The sequence below is a fragment of the Ambystoma mexicanum genome, chromosome 5p, assembly GCF_040938575.1.
Source record: "Ambystoma mexicanum isolate Mex_15411 chromosome 5p, UKY_AmexF1_1, whole genome shotgun sequence".
Taxonomy (NCBI): domain Eukaryota; kingdom Metazoa; phylum Chordata; class Amphibia; order Caudata; family Ambystomatidae; genus Ambystoma; species Ambystoma mexicanum.
The window spans coordinates 661046857-661070519 of record NC_090930.1 but is presented as its reverse complement, the minus strand read 5'-3'; the positions used below and the strand labels follow the sequence as shown (position 1 = coordinate 661070519).

At 45.3% G+C, this 23663-nt stretch overlaps 1 protein-coding gene across 5 annotated transcripts in view; it reads left to right on the top strand.

Moving 5' to 3' along the window:
• Window positions 1–23663, top strand: part of BTK (Bruton tyrosine kinase) — an 805015-nt gene that overhangs the window by 627712 nt on the left and 153640 nt on the right. For all 5 annotated transcript variants that reach the window (XM_069613032.1, XM_069613031.1, XM_069613033.1 and 2 more), the window contains 2 exons: window positions 9774–9945; window positions 21666–21882. In XM_069613032.1, the coding sequence (XP_069469133.1) occupies window positions 9774–9945; window positions 21666–21882 (389 nt within the window). The remainder of the gene's footprint in view (window positions 1–9773; window positions 9946–21665; window positions 21883–23663) is intronic.

Genomic DNA, 23663 nt, shown 5'->3' with positions numbered 1-23663 from the left:
TTAAAGTTTCTTCTCTTTAGCTTCATAAAATCCAGGTTTTGATACCTTTAGTTGGACTAACTGAAAGACGTATGCTGAGATCTTACAATAATTGGCTTTTAAAGTCACATAGATTTTTTAATTCTTCATCAGATGGTAGTTCCAGAGCTACTACTGTTTAGCTCTGCGGTTACCATGTAATGAAGAAGTTTATGGGACGCCGAAAGCTAATGCATTCTACCATCTTACATAATATTTATAGCTAGTCCAATAAAATGCATCAAAAGTTGGATTGGTGTGATTTTAAAACTGCACTTACACTGTGTCAAACCTGTCTTTGCACATACTCTTAATCTTCAACTCTATCCATGGCATAGCGCCACCCCCCAATTCCCCATAACCTAATTGATTGCATCTCCCTCTACTCTCCCACCCGTGCTCGCCGCTCTTCAACTCTTGACAGCCTGTCTGTCGCCTGCCTCCTTTGCTCTGCTACTTCCTCTCCTTCGCTGTACGCGTCGCTCACCAGTGAAATGCTCTCCCCTTTGAATCAAAGTAATGTTATCAATACAACTATTTTAAACCAGGCATGAGCAACACCTGCTAGCCAGTCAAGAGACATCCTCTACACCGACACCCTCCCTCTAACAACTAGGCCTGTCCTAACCTGGCTCTAAATAACCATTTATAGTGTGTTGCATTCATGTAAATATACTGGCCCCTGGCCAAAATGTACACTGCATGTATATGTCTCCCTATCAATGTATGTCCCCTTATTTATGCACTAACACATTATCCCTGCAGTTTCTTGCTTGACTGCAACATTATGATCCCTGACACTATGTAAAGGTACCCTGAAAATGGACTGCCTCTGCTCTCTGTGTTTTGCTCTATCTACGATACTTCCGGTAGAAGTGTTTGATCAACCAACAGAGTAAATACAGCATGACAGCAGGCTGGAATTTGAAGCAAAATTCACTTAATCAACTGACTGAAAGGAGAAACTCTACATGCTGTAACTGGATCTATGTGGTTTATCTGACTACCATTCCCCCAAACCGAATCCTTCCCCCCCAAATCCCACCAACTGAATACCTAGTCCCCTCCCACTGAATCACTTATTGGCAAATATTCTATCCCCCCGCAAATCCTGCTCTGTTTTCTAATGGAGGAATTTCACGCCCGTAAGCCACCCCATTAAACTTTGTGCTCACTGGGGGCTCTGCCCTGTGTCCCCTAACCGCACTCCTCCACCCCAGCCCCATGCTCTAGTTACCTGTTCCTCTTTGTCACGCTGCTCTCCACTTTCTGCCTCTGCACAGCTAGCACTGGACATAGAGAGCAGACCACGGATTTGACAGCTCTGTGTTTGCTGCGTAGGGCAGTCGATGGTCCATGGGGTTCAGTAAAGATGAATTCGATAAATCCACCTTCGCCGAACATAGATCAATCCTGTTAGTTATAGAGAAGGATCATGGAGCCATTTGACCAAGGGGTGGTGGAAAGGAGAATCACTGTATGCTGGAATCGCAAAACAACATTCTTTGACCCATTTGAGTGTTTGAAAGGGGATCTGTTGCATTCTGAAACTTGTAGACCAAGTTCTTAGTGCTATGTGATCAAAGGTTGGTAAGGCGAAACACTTCATGTCGGAATTTAAAGGCTAATGCCTAACACTATGATTGAAAGGAGAAACATTGCATGATCGAACCTATAGGCGAAAATCCTACATCCATTTGACCAATACGTGGAAAGTAGGGACACTGCATGCTAGAACCTAATTGAAAAGTTCACAACAAAGTTATTGAAAGGAAAACACAGCATGCTGAACCTTGAAGGAAAGGTTCCTAGAGACATTTGGCCAAGGGATGGAAAGGAGAAGCACAGCATGCTGGAACTTAAAGGCAATGCTTTCAAAGCCACCCATCCAGGTGATTCAAAGGAGAAACACAGCATGCTGGAACTTAAAGGCAATGCTTTCAAAGCCACCCATCCAAGTTATTGAAAGGAGAAACACAGCATGCTGGAACTTAAAGGCAATGCTTATAAAGCCACTTATCCAAGTGATTCAAAGGAGAAACACAGAATGCTGGAATTTAAGGGCAAAGAAATGTTTAGCAAAGTGATTCAAAGGAGAAATCAATTCGAACAAACGGTGGCAAGGAGACACACTGCACACTGAAAGATAAGGGTACAGTTCCTCGAGCTACTTGACCAAGTGATCAAAAGGGCAAACATGGCCTCCTGCAACTTGAAGGCCAATTTCCTATGCCCATTTGATCACGTGAATGTTGGGAGAAACACTGCCTGCTGGAACCCGAAGTCTATGTTCCTAGAGCCACTTGAGAAAGGGACTCAAACGGAAAAAAACACAGGCTGGAATTTTAAGGCAACGTTTCTAGAGATATTTGTCAAAGGTATTGCAAGGAAAATTATTTACAAATTTCCATGTCTGATCAGAGTCTACACTGGGACTAGAAACCCAAACCAGGCAACTCTAAAAAGGAGAAAGAGTGAGCTTTGGCTAAACGAGGTACTGAAATTGCAGCTTCAGACCACTTGGCAAGCTTGATTTGTTGATAAAGTATCAAACCCTGCTTTTTTCATCCAGTCTTCTCCTTTTAGGAAAAATAGTGTCAGTCTGAAAAACTGAGAGCAAAAATGTGAACCCAAAACTAAGGCTGGTTTACACGTAAAATCTTCTGAAGAGATGGTTATACAACTTATGCGTTAGACATAGTCGTCAACACCAAACAACTAGGTCAGCGGTTCATGACATAGTGGATGCATTACAGTTAAATCAGTACAATTTTGTCAAAGCAGGCAGGGTTTTAAAAAATGTAAGTGGTGCATCTCATTCCATGCATCCATTGTATTAGCCACTTTGATGTGCACTATGGTGATAACTTATAAAAACAAAGGTGTGCCTTACACAGCAAATTTAGAAGATATATTTAGGATGAGAAATTCAAATGAGGCCTAAATAAATCTTTTATCTTTTGTTCGGTTTATATCCCACCAAAGATGTACTTTGCATCAAAATAGTTCACTTTCTTTTCACTCTTGAGCTCTTTTTGTTGCACCTTATCTCCTATTACCAAAGCGGTTCTGAGACATCTCCTTTCTCACCCATTCTCCTGCTGATACTGTCTTATGCTATCGGGCCAACCCATTTATCTAGCCTCGTGATATTCTTCAACACCTCTGCCTCCACCTATTGTCATCTACTTCCAGTCTTGCACACCCAATTTATGTCACCTGATCCATTTTCCACAAACTCTTTTTTGCACTCTCCTTTCCATTGGGGATGAAGCATAGCTCAGGGGCAACACGTTTGTCTTGGAAGCAAGACAACACAGTGCAACATAGGTTTGAATCATGATCCCATGCTTAGAAAACACTCCTGGTATTAAGTGTGTTATAAATGAACAATTATAGTAATCAATTTTCTCCAGCATTGGATCTTTCATGGATTCACATGCTTAGAATATTCCCCGTCGTCAGACTGGGAACCCTCGGTACACATATATATAGTCATTTCCAATAGGAAAAAACTTCTGCCCTATCCCCGTCTGCGTCCTCTACGGGGCCGCCCACGTACACCCCGTTGGACGTGATGGTATATAAGCCCCGCCCCCGCGGGTCCCTTCAGATTTCAACCGTCTCCAAAGATAGTGGGATCTCCTCGTGTATTTTCTTCAAATACTTATCGAATTGTTTCTAACTCCTGCGAGTTTGTCTGTTTGGTCCACTTCTAACTCCTACGAGTTTTGTTTGTTGGGCTGGCAATAATGTCGGGTAAGCCTCTTTTCCGCCCGTGTGCCACGTGCGGTCTAAAGAAGGTTTATGAAGGGGGTGGCCATCTTGACTGCATCTACTGCCTTCACCCCCACCACTCGGCGGACCAATGTGATATTTGCAAGGGGTTTTCCCAAAAAACCCTGAAGGACCGGAATCGGCGACTGGTCTCGTGGCTGAACGACGGCGCTGGAGCGTACCCTCAGTCGGAGGTAGGATCGGTGCGCAGTATCGCCTCAGCGAAAACATCAGAAGCCCCCCGACGCTCACATCCGTCGGAACCTCTGGCCAAAAAATCACGACCTACGGAGAAGGACGTGCCTCGAAGTCATTCCTCTAAGGCCTCATCGAAAGAATCGACGAAGAAATCATCTTCCTCTTCTTCTTCGTCGAAGAAAGATAAGGACAGGCCAAAATCCTCCTCGAGCGATCAGAAAAGATCAGCTACGAGTAGAGAGGCGGATAAACGCAGGGAGAGCTCCGCGAAGGCGGGACCGCCTAAGCCACCTGCAGGCCCTCCGTCGACGACGGCGACGATCCAAGTGCCCACTCCGTCACAGTCCCCCGCCTTTCAAACGGGCTCATCGTCGACGACGATTCCCTCGTCGACGGAGTTCCAGGCCTGGAGGCCAGAAGTGTTCGACATGGGGCTACCCGACACACTGCTGCAAGAACAGGCAGTTTCGATCGCCTCCAAAGAAGACGACGGCTTCAGAATAGTGAGCCCGGAAGACCTGGGGCTACGGCCCAGATTTCCTTCTGGTGCAACCTGCTCTCAAGTTTTCACCCAGCCTCCAAACGCCCAGGCTACTCTCTCCATGGAGGTACTTTCCTCCTTACACTCGCTCTTGAAGTCCCTGGACGAAAGGCTCCCACCTGTTCCGACGACTCCCCTCGTCGACGAGCCCGGACCTTCACACCGCCCGACTAGATCGGTCGTGGGCCCAACTGCTCCAACAGTCCAGGAAGAAGGTGAGCTCTCGGACTCCCTCTCTGAACAGGGGTCAGCTTCTGGTATCTCCCTCTCGCCGTCGAGAGACCCGTCATGGGTTTCGGATGTGGAGGTGGATCCTCCGAAAAGTCCCATTCACCCGTCTCCACCGGATGACATAGGGGCCTTCCATTCCATGATGGAAAAGGCCTGCAAGGAGTTCGGTTTGACCCAACAAGAAGAAAAGAAGGACTGCTTCCTCTTTGACCACATGGGCAAGAATAGGCGTTCCGTTTTTTCGATACCGATACTGGACCATGTATGGAAAGAGGGCGTCCAAACCATGCGGCATCCATTCTCGGAACCTGCGGTCAAGGGCCGCGTAGAGAAAAAATTTAAAGTTCCAGATTCGACGCCAAAATGCCTCTCTGCGCAACCCACGCCTGACTCGGTGGTATCGGCGGCGGCGACGAGAAAGGCAAAGGCCCAGCATAAATGCTCTACCCCTCCGGATTCCGAAGCTAGACGCCAAGACGCTTTCGGTAAGAAGATCCTGTCAGTGGGAGCGTCAACAGTGAAAGCAGCAAACTCCCTGGCAATCATGGCCAGGTATGACAGGGAGATGTGGCACAGACTGGCACCCATTATGGACCACCTCCCAGAAGAACACAGAAAATCAGCTATGTCCCTGGTTCGTGAAGGAGAAGAAGCCTCGAACCATGCTATCAATATAGCGGTGGACCTGGCAGATTCGGGGTTCAAACAAATTAACAACGGAGTGGTTCTACGACGCCAGGCCTGGCTCAAGTGCACCAACTTTAGACCCGAGGTGCAATATAAGGTCGTCGACATGCCTTTCGAAGGTGACCACCTGTTTGGCGAAAAGGTGGATGAGGCCTTGAAAGGAATGAAGGAGGACTCTGAGACGGCGCGCTCACTGGGCTCTCTCCAAAGCGGTAAGCCCTTTCGTTCCTTTCGCCCCTTTAGAGGAGCTACGGGAAACGCACGATTTGCGGGATCCAGGGATAGAGCATTCGGGAGGTCCTCATATCCGTCCCAAGGCTATAGGCGCGCCTCACAGTCCTCGACCCGACGCAGAAATTTCCAGGCCTCCAAGAGACGTCCCACTTACTCGTCGTCGACGGGAAAACAAAAAGATCAACAATGACGTTCTAGGAGGGAGAGTGTCAAGTTGCGTCGAGGAATGGGAGTCAATTACGACAGATCGGTGGGTTCTGGACACGGTGAGACTGGGACATTCCCTAAGATTCAAATCCAGACCTCCAAGACGTCCACCGATACGCCTGTCTCAACCACACCTAAGCGTCTTGCGTCGAGAGGTTGCGCTCATGCTAAAAAAAGGCGCCATCGAGTTAGTCCCTGCTTCGCAGAGAGGCTTAGGGGTTTACTCACGCTGCTTCGTAGTAAAGAAACCAAACGGGAAGTGGCGCCCCATCCTCGACCTACGGGACCTCAACAAAACCCTGCTGAGTCAAAAGTTCAAGATGCTTACTCTACAGGAAGTAATCAGATCGGTCCAAAAGAACGATTTCCTGGCGTCTCTGGACCTCCAAGATGCGTATTTTCACATTCCGGTGCACACTCACCACAGGAGGTTCCTGAGGTTCCTAGTCGGCCAAACACACTACCAATTTACTGTGCTCCCTTTCGGCCTGAAGTCCTCCCCAAGAACCTTTACAAAGTGCCTAGCACCCGTAGCAGCCTGGCTGCGGAAGGAAGGGCATCACGTTTACCCGTACCTCGACGACTGGCTCGTGAGGGGATCCTCCCCAGCGTCGACCAACGACAGCCTATTGACCACCTTGCGACTGCTACAGCGTCTGGGATTTGCAGTGAACTACGAAAAGTCTTCACTAAAGCCCTCGAAGAGCTTGAAGTTCCTAGGTGCTCAATTCGACACCCACACGGGACTAGTGAAACCATCCCTGGAAAGGTTGTTGAAGATCAAACACCTGACAAGCCAACTTCGTTTACAGAGCAGGTTGTCAGTAAGAAAATATGCGGCTCTCCTCGGCTCCATGGCATCGTGCATCCACCTAGTCGCGAACTGCCGGTTGTTCATGAGACCTCTACAGGAGTTCCTATCAGACAGATGGAAGCAGGCCACAGGCCGCTGGTTGGACAAGATAATAGTCGACGACGAACGAGTTATCAAAGCCCTCCGATGGTGGAAAGTGGCGCGCAACCTGGACAGAGGGGTCCCCCTGCAGGAGCCGGAATTTCAGAACACCATCATTACAGACGCCTCTCTGTCGGGCTGGGGAGCACACATGTCACGTCACCAAACCCAAGGCAGGTGGTCGTCGACCGAATCTCGCCTACATATCAACGTCCTGGAGCTAAGGGCGGTGAGATGGGCCCTGAAATCTTTCCTCCCACACATCAAGGGGTCAAAAGTAAGAGTGCTCACGGACAATACGACAGCTATGTTCTACCTGATAAAACAGGGTGGCACCAGATCCAGGACCCTCTCGAAGGAAGCTCAAAAGATCTGGCATTGGGCTTTAAAACACCACATCTCCCTAGTGGCATACCACCTACCGGGAGCGAAGAACGTACAGGCGGATTCCCTGAGCAGGACTATGTCACAAATACACGAGTGGGAGCTGGACTCCACTCAACTCGGGAAAATCTTCGAAAGATGGGGGACCCCGTCGATCGATCTCTTCGCCACGGAAAGAAACCGAAAATGTGTTCAGTTCGCGAGCAGATGGCCCCAAACAGGCTCCCTGGGGGAAGCGTTCTCTTTTCCGTGGACAGGCAAGTTCCTCTACGCCTTCCCTCCATTTCCCCTCATACGGAGGACGATCCAGGGGATCCACAGGTACAATTGCCGGGTCATCCTAGTGGCCCCGCGCTGGCCGAGGCAACCATGGTTCTCAGACCTCCTTCATCTGTCGCTGGATCAGCCGATACCATTCAGGAAAGTGCCGAACCTCCTGTCCAGGGACGAGGGGACCGTGTGGCACCACAATCCGGACAGCCTGAACTTAACTGCATGGCTCCTGACTTCTCGGAGTTCGGGAACCTAAAAGTCTCGACTGATTGCCGAAGGATTCTGCAGGCGGCCAGGGCCCCGTCCACTAACAAATCATATGTAAGCAAATGGAAAAGGTTCTGTATATGGTGTCAAACACAACAAAATATACAACCTTTGGAAGTAACTCCGGAGCAAATCCTCCCGTATCTTCTTCATCTTGCGGAGAGCGGACTGTCATCATCGTCAATCAAAGTGCACCTGGCGGCTGTTTCGAGATTTACAAGAAGAAGACAGTCCCCTCCACTATTCAGTGACAGGCTAGTGAAGCATTTCATGAAGGGTCTGTTTAGAACCTTCCCTCCGGAAAAACGGTTCCCACCGTCGTGGAGTCTGAACACGGTTCTAGCTGCCTTAATGAAGCCTCCCTTTGAGCCAATGTCCTCTTCATCTCTACAATTTCTATCTTGGAAACTCGCGTTCCTAGTTGCCATCACTTCGGCTAGAAGAATGTCGGAACTACAGGCACTGGTCATAGACCCTCCATATCTGAGGTTCTTTAAGGACAAAGTTATTTTATCAACTAACCCTTCATTCATCCCAAAAGTACCGTCGGTCTATCATAAGCACTCGACCCTGGTACTCCCTACTTTCTTTGCATCTCCTTCGTCGACGGCAGAGAAGGCTCTTCACACTCTGGACGTCAAAAGGGCGCTAAAATTTTACCTGCAAAAAACGCAAGATATCAGAGCCACCAGACAGCTATTCGTCGCCTACGGCCCCTCGGCTAGGGGTAAGGCTATCTCCAAACAAGGTCTGGCTCGCTGGGTCTCCTCGGCGATTACCCTGTGTCATTCCAAGGCCGGGAGACCTCTACTACATCGTCCCAGAGCCCATTCCACGAGATCGACATCTTCCTCCGTGGCTCTATGGGCAGGAATTCCGCTGACGGACATCTGCCAGGCGGCGGCATGGTCTGTTCCGCACACGTTTACGCGCCACTACTGCCTGGAAAAGCAGCACGCGGATGAGGTACAAATGGGAAGGGCAGTGCTTCGCCACCTTTTTCAATGAGGTAAGCCAAAGTTTCAAGAATAATGCTGCCTATTATTTGGCCTCAGCTGTTTTTTCAGAGTGTATACATGAATGTACATAGTTTATTGACCTAAACATAAGTGGTCGGGTAGATATATGCGCAAGGGGTGCATACTGAGTCATATGACATAGCATTGTATGGCGGAAATCCGTTTCGTATCAGTATAATAAGTTGTTGCTTACATACATGGTGTAAACGGCAGTGTTTGGGGGTGTCTCTACGAATGTAAGTTACATTGCACTCTCACCTCCTTCTTGATGTTACTGCTTTACAATCTATTCTAAGCATGTGAATCCATGAAAGATCCAATGCTGGAGAAGGGAGTAGTTTCTTACCTGTAACTCCATTTCTCCAGCATTGGTATCTTTCATGGATTCACATGCGCCCTCCGGCCTCCCCGGACTGCAATGTGGAAGATTGGTATGTAAGCAAGTTTTCCCCCGTTATCTTGGAGGGGTCGAAATCTGAAGGGACCCGCGGGGGCGGGGCTTATATACCATCACGTCCAACGGGGTGTACGTGGGCGGCCCCGTAGAGGACGCAGACGGGGATAGGGCAGAAGTTTTTTCCTATTGGAAATGACTATATATATGTGTACCGAGGGTTCCCAGTCTGACGACGGGGAATATTCTAAGCATGTGAATCCATGAAAGATACCAATGCTGGAGAAATGGAGTTACAGGTAAGAAACTACTCCCATCTGGTAGGCTGGGCTCTGTGCGTGTTTAAAACATCTCTGCATTGGAAGGGGCGTAACTCTAATAATGACTTCCTGGAGGTCACACTGCCATGAACCAGCATGAACCAGCCTAGCAAAGGTAAAGATTTCTTGAACAATGTGCAAGATACTGTGATTGACATTAATACATGCTTTGTTGGGTGGCGAGAAAAGATTAACCTGAAAGCAGTAACACTTTGCTATATGGGAAGCCCTGGCTGTATACTAAGTGCTGTGCTTTTCTGTGATGCAGGATCATGGGAAATAGACCACAAAGACCTCACCTTCCTGAAGGAGCTGGGAAGTGGCCAGTTTGGAGTTGTGCAGTATGGGAAATGGAGAGGCCAATACGATGTGGCCATCAAGATGATCCGAGAGGGGTCAATGTCAGAGGATGAATTCATTGAGGAAGCAAAAGTCATGATGTAAGTAAGGATCACAATTAACTGATTTTAATTAAAGCAATGGGTGTTCTATAGTCTCTGAACTAGACCATTGCCATTCCAAAACACTACAGGTACCAAAACAGAGGCTAATCATTCTCAATCCGTTCCCCTGGCAGTGGAACATGATAACTGTTACACATGGCCCGAGTGAGGTGAGAGTCTTTGTTGTATGGCTGTGTCTGCTTGTAGAATGTTGGTGCATGTGAATGAACGTCAGTTCAGAGAAGATTGAATGAGTGTGATGCATGCATGGTTTCAGGATTAGTCAGACCTGAGCTGTGTGTGTCTTGAGGATGGACGGTTGGGTGTCTCCTCTGTCTTACCATCATGCCTATCAACGTCACACTACTTAACACCAGATCCTTAGATAGACATGCCCTGAATGTAGGAGAATTGACAACCAGATTGATATAATGTGTGTCACATAAACCTGGATGCAAGATTATAGTGGACCCAATATACACCTCACCACACTTCCAGGCTATATACAATATACACTTCACCAATTATGCAGATGACACACAGCTCGTTATCCAGCTGTGTGGAGTGCACAAGAAAGACACTGAGAGAGTGACACGGATCTATGATGTGATACAGAATTGGATGACATGTAATGGTATGTCTATGAACGCCGCTTAGACCGAGCTGTTGCTCTTTGGGTCATCTCAGTCTAGAGGGAAGCTAGAGGATTCATATTCTGGATTTACTATTGATAAACACTTCATTCCAATAACTACGAAGGTGAAGAACCTGGGAGTTATTTTTGAAGCATCTCTTAGCTCAGAGGCCTACATCCATAATTTAGTCAACAAAACCCAGTACCACCTTAGATTATTGCGACTGGTTAAACCTTACGTATCAGAAACCAACTGCACAATCTTGGTTCGGGCATTAATTATGCCCACGATCGACTACTGTAGCACCTTACATATTGGAGCTAGTGAGGGCAGTCTAGGCTGCCTGCAGGTCCTGCAAAATGACGCTGTGCACCTGGTCAAAAATGTGCGTACACACGTGCCTATCTCGGAACACAGATGAAACCTTCAATGGCTCTCTGTGAAGGCGAGGACTCTCTTTAAGGCACTTACTATCGTGCAGAAATGTTGCTATGGGCAAGCTCCAGGATATTTAAAAAAGCTACAATAAATGCATGTCCCTAAAAGAACCACTAGATTAAGTGATGAAAAACGTATGATTGTCCCATGTGGCAAACGGGTCAGATGATATGGCAAATCCTTCCTTGTACAAGCAGCTACGGCCTCGAACAAACTTCCAAAGGAACTATGTGCTGAACCCAATCTCTTGACCTTTATTAATGTTTCTATTCAAATAGCTATGGTTTTTCCGGTATTCGACTCAGGCTTTTTACCTTACTTTCCCCCTTTCTCTGCGCCCTGATGCCGGCGCGCTCCAGTGCTATATAAATGGATAAATACATTGCATAAGAGTAACAGGAGTTCGCTGGAACTGATGTATTCAATTCATGTTTCTGTGCATACTATATCCCAAGTATGCACGAGTCAAGAGAAGCGTCTTTCAGTATAACAGTAACCCTCACGAAACTCAGCCCCTCGAACCCACACATGTACACCTAGTCTAAGACCTATGGAAAACCTGGCTCTTTAGCCAGGTACACTCTAAGCTTCCTCAGCAACATTTTCAACTGAACATAAGGCATGTTGCAAACTGGTTTAAGATAACATTTAAGAAAAGTTATTTCAATTTACTGTGTTGTGCTGGCCATACTAATTCTCTATAAGAGATGGAAATAAATGTCCCCTTGACAAAGTGCATTTACTTCTCACTACTTAGTGTTGATTTTAGGATTGCTGTAGCAGACAAACCTTATAAACCTCTTTCAAAACTATGCATCAATGCTTAAGGTATAAAGTATAATAGTTTGTACCAATTATATATCCTCACCTAATACCCACTCAACAATTATGTTCCTGGCTGCCTCACAAGTTTAACCCGCAAAGCATCCTCTGGATGTTCATATTAACATTCATGTGTTTGTTTAATTTTAATTTTGAAAATTCACTTTGCTTTTTTCTAAATTCAAAATCTGACTTTTTGAGTATTCAATACTTTTGAATCTTTGAGTTGTAGTCTAGGTAATCCATTTAGTGAGGCTTCACCTTACTCTATCACCGTGACCATGTGTAGTGTCTGAGCGAAAATGAACTAAAGCATCGTGCTGGTGAGCGGCCATTTTGGACATTCACTTCCAAACCAGAAATGAAAGTCTGCATTTACCACAAGCTCGGTTAGAAGGGTATTTTGCAGCATTTTCAACATTTTAGTGTGAAGTTGATGAGCTCACTGCGCAGGATAGTTTTGCATTGCTCGTTCAAGGACTAGCCAAGAAGGGAGGCAGAGATGTGCAGGTGCGCTGATAAGGGGTGCTCAGAATGAGAGCATGAGATACAAGCTGTTTTCTTCCACTGTCTGGAATGTTCCACTCTAAGAGCACCTCCAATGCTTGCTGTCTGTCACTCCGGCCAGGGGCAGTCGATAACCTAGGGAGGGCGGGGACTTTGACCCCATAAGAAGAGAGGTAGATTCTGCCAAGGTAGTTGGAATTCCAGGAAGGAGAAGTCTTGCTGAGAGGGAGGATGCTCCGCTCCAGACCCCGTTAGTTGATGTGATCTTTCTGCCTACCTGCCTTGGGACTTGGTGGTATTGCCGTGGTCGAGATGAAGGTGTTCTCTACAGCTGCACTAACGGTGAAGTATTTTTTCTAAGTCTATGTCTATCTATATATCTGTGTAACACGTTGCATTTACTCTATTGTTTGATGTATGTTTATGGAGTATGAATAAAGGGCCTGTAAAGAGCCAACTATATTCTAACTAATGGTCTAAGTGTGTATCATTGCCTTCCTGAGTTCAAGAACTTTCATTCTGTGTAATAGGGTGAGTAATTCTGAGGTTTTTACATGTGTCTGGAAAGCAAAACATAGTGGCGCTGTAAGCAGGGTTCTTGTGACGTAATTAATAACAAGAACTCAAACGAATCTGAAGCTTGGACACAGAAATGCAATTTCTTGAGTTTTGTTTTTGTGAGCTGTGTGATTGTTTTTGAGGTTTTGATAGGGCACTTGAAAAATCAATTGAAACAATGAGTTCCTTGTTTAGGAAAAGGGGAAGCTCCGCAGGCGGAGATTGTCCTGAAGTAATGATCCGAGGGTGGATAAAGAGTCCATATGACAAACTCGCACAGACTTGAGCATGTGGCGCAGGTTTGAACGAGCCATGTGATACGAGCATAGGAGAGGCGAGTCCGGCCGAGGTGGCTGCTTGCTTGCAACAGGTACTTGTAGAAAAGGGAAAGGAGTGCTCACCTTTGGACAGAAGAGGTTGGATTTTGTTGTATTCATTTAGAAAGATGCATCAGCAGAATGTGGAATTGCAGGCAAATGTTTTTAGGTTAGAAAAGAAGTTGGCTGCTGAGAAACAGATTGCGCTAATGCAGCAACTTCAGATGAAATTGTATCATGATAAGGCAGATAAATATCAGGAGTTGGCTGAGCTAGCTGCTGTAAGAGTTGCTCGATATAAATATTGAAAGAGAAGAGGGAGAGAGAATACCCACAAGGTGGCTACAGTGATTGCCTCCGCAGGGGTCGATTGGGATCCTGACCAGTGGGATGGGGACGTATTTGACAGCACTAGTTTGGAGAGTGGTTCAGACAGGGAAACACTGTCTAACCTAGAGCCTGACAGAAAGGCGATGACCGCTAAACCGGTTACACATAGAAGAGCCGGACCACATCTGCAAAATCCGGTGGTAGGTCTAGTAGAATTAACAAAGTTGGAGGATTATTCTAAGCAAAAGGTTGGGGAAATTATCCACCGATTGAAACAGAGGGCTCGTGAGTCTCTGTTATCGTGGATGGTCAGGTTATTTGATGGAGGTGCTGCAGGCCTTCTTGTAGATTCCCCACGATTCCTGCCATTGTCCCATGAAACCAATATTCAGGAGGTATTGCATGCAGGGCCGCCTCCTTGTGCCCAGGGGAGAGATACTACACTTTCTTTGTTACAGTTAGCTGCTCAAGGGTGTAACCGCAAATATCCAATTACGTCAGACTGGCCCAATGAGGAAAAGAGGTGGTATACGTTGAGAGAGGCAATCCAAAGACTTAGGGAGCATGATATGAAGGAAGCCATTGATATTGATGATCCAGAACATATGGGGGTGGTGGTATTATCGGTTTCAGCCCAAAATACAATCATTCGAACTGCTCCGTCGGCTTATAAAAATGTAATCATGACCTTGCTGGTGTGGATGAAAGGTAAATTAACAGATGAAGTGGAAGATCCAATCCGACAGTTAGCAGATTTGGGGGAATGGAACAAAATTGAAGAAAAACCCAGAGAGAAAGAGAGATTGAGGCGTAGTGACAAACAGACCCCGGGAAAGAGGTCCGACAGTAGGGATTCTTGTGTGCCGCGAAAGGACACGTTCCTGGTGCTACTAAAAGATGGAGTACTGCAGGAAGACATTGATGGAATTGAAACTCGTGAAATGTACCAGCTGTATAACAAGTGAGGGCTTGAAGGGAAAGAGCGGTACAAACAAGTCAAAAGGCAGGATGTAAACAAGTCTGTTGGGGATACTTCTCCTTCTGCACCACCTAAAGAGGAGATGGATGAGGGATCCATGGGAACGTCTTCACCATATCAGCCAACTTATGCTGATTTGCAAAAAGTGGTGAGTGCGATTATGGAGACAGAGTCCAAATACACGCATTGAAAATACGAATAGGATTGTGCTCAAACTCTGGAAGCGTCTGCCCGGATTAGGGTAGACAAACGGCCTCATGTGAATGTGAAACTTTTTTGGCAATCAGGGAATAAGCAAGAGGTTCGAGCTTTGATAGATACCAGGATGGAGTTCTCATTGATTCATGGTAATTCTTCGAGATTTACTGGCAGGCATTTTACCATTACTGGACTGGGAGGGAGACACCCGCTATTCAAACGAAAGTTGACATGAAAATTGGTAATTTGAAAATACAAAAATATCAAGTGTTAATTATTCCTATAACTGAATATACTATTGGCTTTGATATCTTGCAAGGATTGACTTTAGGACTAGGAGGTAAGATTTATCAGTTTGAGGTGAGTACATTGACGTGTACACCCGGCATTGTGGGAACATTGAAGATGCCCGCATTGCAGGTTCCTTTGGTCATGAAAGGTGTGTCAATGAAACAATATTGCATTCCTGGGGGGCATAAGGATATCTCAGATACTATCAAGCGATATTTTGAAGTGGGCATGGTACGTCCTGAAACTACGGCTTGGAACAATCTGGTCTGGCTGGTTAAAAAAACAGATGGAAGTTACAGAATGACTGTGGATTATCACGAGTTGAATAAGTACACTCCTCCGTTAATACCTGCAGTCCCAGATGCTGTTACTGTAATCGAGAACGTACAAAAGTTTGATGGGACTTGGTATGCAGTGATAGATTTGGCGAATGCATTTTTCACTGTGCCAATTGCAGAAGAGTGTCAAGAGCAGTTTGCATTTTCGGGGAACGGACAGAAGAATATGTTTCAATGTTTGCCTATGGGATACGCGCACAGTCCGACTATTTGTCACCAGCTGGTGACAGAGCATTTAGACAAGATTCCGTGCAAACCTGATGTACAGATTTCACACTATATTGATGACATTTCTATACAAGGAAAAGATGAGCAAAGTGTGCGGACGCACCTAGAGGTAATCATTGAATGACTGAGAAAGGAAGGATCGGAAATTAATGAGACTAAAATTCAGGGTCCAGCAGAGACTGTGATCTTTCTAGGATTTCAGTGGCATAATGGGCTTCGTGAGATGATTCTGAAAGCTAAATAAAGGTTTCTTGAGTTTCCTACACCCGTGACTAAGAAACAAGCTCAGCAGTTTATAAGGTTGTTTGGGTTTTGGAAACATCATATACCGCATTTGGGACCGATTTTGGCCCCCTTCTACAAAGTGACATGAAAGAAATTTGACTTTGAATGGGGTGATGAGCAAGAGAAAGCATTTCAGCTAGCAAAAGATACCATACGAAGAGTGCTTGACTTGTGGCCGTTGAGGGCAGGGGAAGTTGAATTAAATGTGTATGTACATGAGAATTAGGCCAATTGGAGTTTGTGGCAACAACAGGACAGGAAACGTGTGCCTTTAGGATTCTGGAGTCGTACGTTACCTGAAGCTGGTGACAGATACACTCCATTTGAAAAGCAGTTATTGGCTTTGCTATTGGGCTCTTGTGGATACTGAGCAAATGATAGTGGGTCTTGATGTATTGATCCGACGAGAAATTCCAATCATGCAATGGGTACTGAGCTCTCTTAAGACATATCGAATAGGACATGCTCAAGAGGCCAGCATTATCAAATGGAAAAGGAGCAATCAAGATCGTGCCAAATCAGGGAAGGGTGGAATCGCGAAATTGCACGAGCAAGTGACTGGAGTACCGCCCGTAGATTAGGTATCACAGGAAGTGACAGAGATCTGTAAGTCTCCCATGAAATGGCGAGTACCATATGGGGAATTGACGAGTGAACAAACTGAAAATGCTTGGTTCCCTGATGGTTCAACTAGATATACAGGGACTGAACGATACTGGAAAGCAGTGTCATATAATCCCAAAACAAAGAGAATTCTGACAACATCAGGAAAGGGAAAGAGCAGTCAGTTCGCTGAACTGTATGCAGTTTGTCAGGCATTAAAGCAAAAAACACATGGTCACTGTCGTGTACACAGACTGAGGGTCTGTGGCCAATGGACTAGCTGTTTGGCTGGCGACATGGCAGAAAAATGGGTGGAAGATTCATGCAAAAGAATAATGGGGGAAAGAACTGTGGCAAGATATTGCAGAAATGTTAGTGCACAGTAAAGTGACCGTGTATCACGAAGACGTGCATTGTGCGACAGATTCATTCTAACATTGGTTCAATTCTGTTGCAGATGAAGATGCCAAGATTTCATCTGTGAATGCGAGAGATGAGGAAGATGATCTGCAAGGGCTTGAAAGGTGAGCCAACCAAAAGAGTGGGCATCTTGGAGAAAAAGCTACTATCAGGTGGACAGAAGATCGAGGAATTAGTGTTCCTTTAGAGATAGTGAAAACTGTGATTTTGCAGTGTCCAATGTGTCAGCATCAAAAACATAGATCTATCCCCCTGTGTAGTTCAAGGCACATTGAAGTGAGGTAAATTGCCAGGACAAATTTGGCAGATCGATTACATTCGTCCAATGCCAATTAGCAAAGGATGTCAGTATGCGTGTAATATTGTGGACGCATATTCAGATTACTTTATGGTGTTACCATCCAAAAGAGCTACGCAACTGAACACCATTAAATTGTTAGGAACACCATTAAATTGTTAGATCAAGTGGCAGTGTACTATGGTGTACCTTTAAAGATTGAAAGCAACAACAGCTCGCATTTTAAAGGTAAATTGATTCCGAAATATTGTCAAGAAAAAGGTGTTGAGTGGATATTTCACGTCCCTTATCATCCCAAGGCATCGAGGGTGATTGAGAGAATCAATGGATTTTTGAAAGAACAGTTGCGGAAAAACTGGAGGGGGCAATTTGAAAGGGTGGCATGAACGCATTTCTGATGTGGTCCAAGTTTGGAATAACTGACCGATTGCCAATCAACACCATTGATGCGTATGTTATCGCCAACAATCCAAATGAAACCAAACATTGCAGCAGAAACTTTGCTCTATTGGGAGATACTGCCTGGGGCTTTAGCTCCTTATCGAGCAACAACAGAATCAGCCGTGGTAGATTTGCATGCTAATGAAGAGGGATTAGTGTTGTTAACACTGGAATTGGAGTACAAATTCCATCGGGGCATGTGGGATTGATTACCCCTAGATCTTGATTAGTGTTGAAAGGGATCCAGGTATTGGGAGGTATTGTAGATGCCGACTACCAAGGTGAGATTAAGGTAATTTTGATCCATAGTGGAGACAAAATGTTGCTGATTCACAAAGGTGACAGAGTGGCTCATTTAATTATTGTACATGTGAAGATGTCAATGGTGAAAAAAGGAGCGCCACCGACTGTGATAACTACATGTGGGGACAGAGGTATTGGCTCATCACGCAAAATGGTACAGGGGGCAAAGGTTTGGGTCAAGAAACCTAGTACTAGTCATGGAACCAGGGAAAATAAAATGGCGTCACATTCCCACTGACAAAGGTTACCTACGTGAATAATGTACAACGCCGATATCTTGTTTTTTCTGCAAAAACTTTCTTCAGACCCTGTGTGCGGTTGGTGCGATTGCGGGTTTGTGTGGAGTCCATTCAGGAGGGTCCGGGGACTTGCAAAGAACAGTGGCAGGTGTCTCCATGGTGCAACCGACTACGGCGAACTGGATGATGACTAACGGCTTTGATGTGACAAAGTTGCCTAAGACCAGTGCGGAAGTAGGATACCAACATTTTTAGAGGAGACGTCGTGGACATAGGCATGATGCTTTGCCTTCCTCTGCGACGACTGTTTTTTTTCTGCGACAAGATTCTTCTTCTATTGTCTAGCAGTCTGAGAACATGTGGGCTTTTCTTGCCCATCGAGTGCTGAACATTTTGCATGACTGACGTTCATGATGCTTTGAATTTGATTTCCACATGTCTTGTGGCCGTGCCAACACTGGCATCTGTGCTAAGGCATGTTTTTGGAGTACTGCATGATGATTCCTTGGTTGAGGACTCGGATGTGAGGAGTTCTTTTTCTGTTTACGAGTACTGTAAATTCTGTCATGAAATGGATCGCAAATGGAGAACTGTCGTTGCTCCAGCTGATGTCTGCTATATGATGACTTGTGAGCCTCGGTGCGTTGGCAAATGCCAGCAATTGTATTTGACTAATGGGAGGAGTAGAACTGACTTTGAAAAGCGCTTATGTGCGCGATCTGATGTCGCATGTACTGATGTTTCGAATAAGATGATGTGTAATTTTACTGTAATTGCTGTCAGCCATCTTTGACATGTGAAACCTCTGGCAGGTTGGCTATTTTCCATTGGGAATGTTACTTACACCTACATTCCTGCAAACATTTCTGGTGGACCTTGTGCTTTAACGCGGCTCAGTCTGATGATGTTTCCTTTACAGCTTGCGATTCATCGAGCTAAATGTTATTATGTTGGTGATGTTGACCTGTCACCAGACTGTGATTCCAATGTGAATTTGTTATCTGAACCTGAAGTTTTAGCGCTTGCATTTTCTGTGGTGGGTGTATGGGGCTTGGCTGCTGGTGGTTATAAATCTTTAATCATATGAGCATGCTTAGTGGTTAAAGGTCTTAATGAGACCTCTCAAGCTTTAACAGAATTGCTTTTGGACAGCAGAAATTTTAGGAAGGCTATTTTGCAAAACAGAGCTGCTGTTGATTATTTGATTGTGAAACATAATTTGAATTGCAGTGCTGTGGAAGGGATGTGCTGTTTTGATTTAGGTTACCATTCCCATTCTATTGAGAGACATATTAGTAATTTGAATGACCTAATTTCCCAAATTACTCAAGATCAAAACGGGAGCTGGTGGAATCAAATCATTTCCTGGATTCCTGATGTAATGCATTATGTTTTTGTTTGCATTTTTATGCACTCCCGGGAGGATAGCTCAGCGGCAACGTGCTCGCCTTGGGAAGCAAGACGGCACAAAGCAAGACAGGTTCAATCCCCCGGTCCGCGCTTAGAAACCACTGGGTATTTAAGCGCATTATAAATATGCAACTAAGACAAACAACTACGCAACTAAAAAGAAAACAATTCATGTAACAGCGCCTTGATGCCCACAGGCTGTGTGAGCGCTTGAAAAATAAATAAAATGATTATTTTGATTTTGCTTATTTGTTGTTGTATGTGTTGTCGGGTTATGAAACCGTCATTTGTTTCATTGGGATATGGTAGCTAAATTAGCTAAAACATGGTGCCGGTGCGCAGCCATTTTGGACATTCACTTCCCAACCGCAATGGAAGTCTGTGTTTTCCCACGAGCCCAGTTAGAAGGCAGACATATATTTTGCAGCGTTTGTGATATTTTAGTGTCAAGTAGATGAGCTCACTGCGTAGGATAGTTTTGCACTGCTCGTTCAAGGTCGAGCTGAGAAGGGAGGCAGAGATGTGCAGGTGCACTGATAAGGACACCTGGGAACGAGAGCTTTATTTTTTCCACTGTCTGGATTTTTCCACTCTAAGAGCACCTCCAATGCTTGCTGTCTGTCACTCTGGCTGGGGGCTGTCGGTAACCTATAGAGGGCGGGACTTTGACCCCATAAGAAGAGAAGTAGAATCCGCCAAGGTAGTTGGAATCCTGAGAAGGAAAAGTCTCGCTCAGACAGAGGACGCTCCACTCCAGACCCCATTAGTTGATGTGATCTCCCTGCCTCGGGACTTGGTGGTGTTGTTGTGGTCGAGATGAAGGTGTTCTCTACAGCTGCACTAACGGTGAAGTATTTGTTCTAAGTCTATGTCTATATATCTATGTGTAACAAGTTGCATTTACTCTATTGTTTTATGCATGTTTATGGAGTATGAATAAAGGGCCTGTAAAGAGCCAACAATATTCTAACTAGTGGTCTAAGTGTGTATTATTGCCCTCCTGAGTCCAAGAACTTTCATTCCGTGTAATAGGGTGAGTAATTCTGAGGTCTTTGCACGTGTCTGGAAAGAAAAACGCCATGCTACTTAAATATAAAGGAAGTTTATTACTAGTCGGGGTGTTAAGTCCAACACTTTCAACATAGCCTCATTTGGCGGCGGAGACCTGTATGCTTGCACTTTGGCATGCACAGGTCCCTGTCACTGAATGCTGGTCATTTGCATGCCGGAGTGCAAAATTATAGGGCAAAAGGCGGCGTACAAGCATGTATTTGTATTTTGTATTTATTTAGATTTATATAGCGCTTTAATCTAAAGCGCTTTACACGGGGAACAAGCAAATCAACAAGTAATACATGCCACCTTTGCCATGCAAATTAAGTAAACAATGCCTGCCATATATGCATGGCAGGTGGTCATTCCAATATCTCCCTACGGAATCCACCTGCTTTTTTCTGGTGCAAAAACCCAGCAGACTCCATAGGGATCCCCAGCATTTTCCACCACATGAAAATGCATGCAGGTGCAAATGCTGGATTATTTGTTCCATCGCATGGCATCAATGGAAGGCGTAAAAGCATTAGCATTAGTAAGGCTTTTACTCCTTCCATTTATGATAACGAGCTCCACTGTCTTTCCTTTCCATCTATTGCAAGTGACCCACTACAACAACAATGGCTCAATACGTCATGCACATCCAGTGCCCAAATGTTCATTGCATGAGTCATAAAAGGTCATCTACGTAGGTTAGGAGGATGTGATGATTGCCTGCTAGTAGATCAGAGCCCCCTGTGTTTATTGCAGGGAACAATGTCTTAGGCATCATCAATTGTCAAATTCTCAAATATCCTCTGCACAGTTCTATGTTCGCACAGTACTGGCTTACGATTTTGTACTTCTTTGGTTCTATGTCTATTTGAGCGCAACTTGTGCAGGACAAATGTGTTGTAGAGCGTGATTCACCAGTGGAATAAATCTTCCTCTAGCACAAAAAAAGCAAAAAATCTGTGTTGGCTTGTCAGCCATGCAGGTTCTCATCTCATATGTTCTTGTCGTCCCCTTAAAACAACCTCTCCAGGAACCTGTCTCATGAGAATCTGGTCCAGCTCTATGGTGTGTGTACGAAAGAGAGGCCGATCTTCATTATAACTGAATACATGTCCAACGGATGCCTTCTTAACTACCTGCAAGAGAGCCGCCGGCGGTTCTCTGCCAATGAACTACTGGAGATGTGCAGGGACATATGCGCAGCCATGGCCTACCTCGAGTCAAATCAGTTCCTTCACCGAGACTTGGTAAGTTTCATCAAAAATAGGTCACTAAAATGGCAGTGGGTACTAATTAATTTGAATTCAAAAGAGAGTGGAGGAGGTAGCATTAGGTACGGTGGGTTATTCGCACAAATTCAAGCCTATCCTGTTAGGAAATCACTGACGGTTCTAGGTTCATTCATACATAAAGCACTTTTCTCTGATTTTAGAACCCATCCAAGCGTATCCATTTGTTTAAAATTGTAATAACGTTGCTTATATACATGTTTGACTGCAAACGGCAAGAACATTGGAGTTACAATCGATAATGTAGAGTGGGAGTATTGAGTGTTCTGAAGCATCTTGATTTGCATGAAGCATGATATAAACCGATTAATAAATTATGAAGATCAGAGACGTGCTAAACACAGGCAACAGCTATTGGATCTTGGGACTGATTGTGAGCACCACAGAGGCCCCATGAGGTACACCACAGCAGTTGAGGTAGAGCCACTGTGCCAGCGACAGGGGCATGAATGCAACAGTGCGTGTTGTTAGGCCTCTTGGACAAAGAAACTCATGCCCTGGAGACTACAGGTTGACACAGCCCATGGCAGCACACTCTACCCCAGAGGACCAGGTTTAGAAGGGTGAAGTTGATAAGAGGCATGGACCAAAGCTGTAGGGCATAAGTATATAGTGGGTTCCCAGGGCCAGTCAAAATGGGTATAACGCTTCCAGGGGATGAGATATTGCAGCTGATGCCTTAAGACTCTAGATTTGCAAAACGCCATCAGCTCATCCTCTTCCAGGACATCCATGAGCATAGAAAGCGCAGGAGGAGGAGGAGGCAGAGATGGATGAGGAAATGCCTGGGTTTGACAGATTTCAAAAGGTAAGAATGGAAAACGGGAAGCTGAATGCAGGCCAACACTGGATATATAAAGCAACCGTCAAGCAAAGGGCCAAAGTGCTTAATACCTAGTTTGGTTTTCCATAAAACCAAGGGGCAGTAAGTGGTGCTTATCTAATGCTTCTTTGTTGCAGTCTCGGAACTCTAGTAGATGTTGTTTGGCCCTGGCATGGCCTCATGCCACAATTGTGAGATTTTCTAACAATGCTGGACTTTTTGCATGACATTTCAGTAAGAAACCTGGGATGAAATGCATGTGTGCAAAAGTATGGACTATAACCTATGGTAGAGTGTATGGCATTGTAATAGGCAGTGTTTTGCGCCTTGAAACACTTGTGTATAGACGCGTCATAAATGCCATATCAGATCATATCAGTTCTGGAACTGATCAGCAGCGATTTCCATGAAGAATGCGAAGCACTGGTAAAGCAACGTAAATAGTCTTTCAGTGGCTGATTTAATCTTGTGTGCCATCCATAGGCATGAGGAGGAACACTGGATGAAAGGGCTCTGTGGATGCCCAGTTTATGACAAAGTGCAGTTCAGAAATGGGGCAAGTACTGCAAGCCCTGGCCAGACATGAAACATGTTTAAAGTCAATGAAAAACAAAAAGAATTTCATAAGAAAGACAAAGAAAATGTCCTTTGCCTTTGGTAATTTTTGTAATGGCAAATAATCTGCCATTGTGATGGGTCAATGGTAACCAAGTGCATCACTGTGCATACCTCTGAATGTGCTAATGTACCTACAAAACCTGCTGCAATGTACTCCCTGGACAATGGGATATCTCAAAAGGAAGTTGAAGTCATGCGTAGGCCTTCTGCTAGATTTGACTAGGACAAAAGTGGTACATAAGAATCAATTCTTGGCTTACGGAAGGCCACAATTGTTCACGTAGCTCCTTAGTATTCT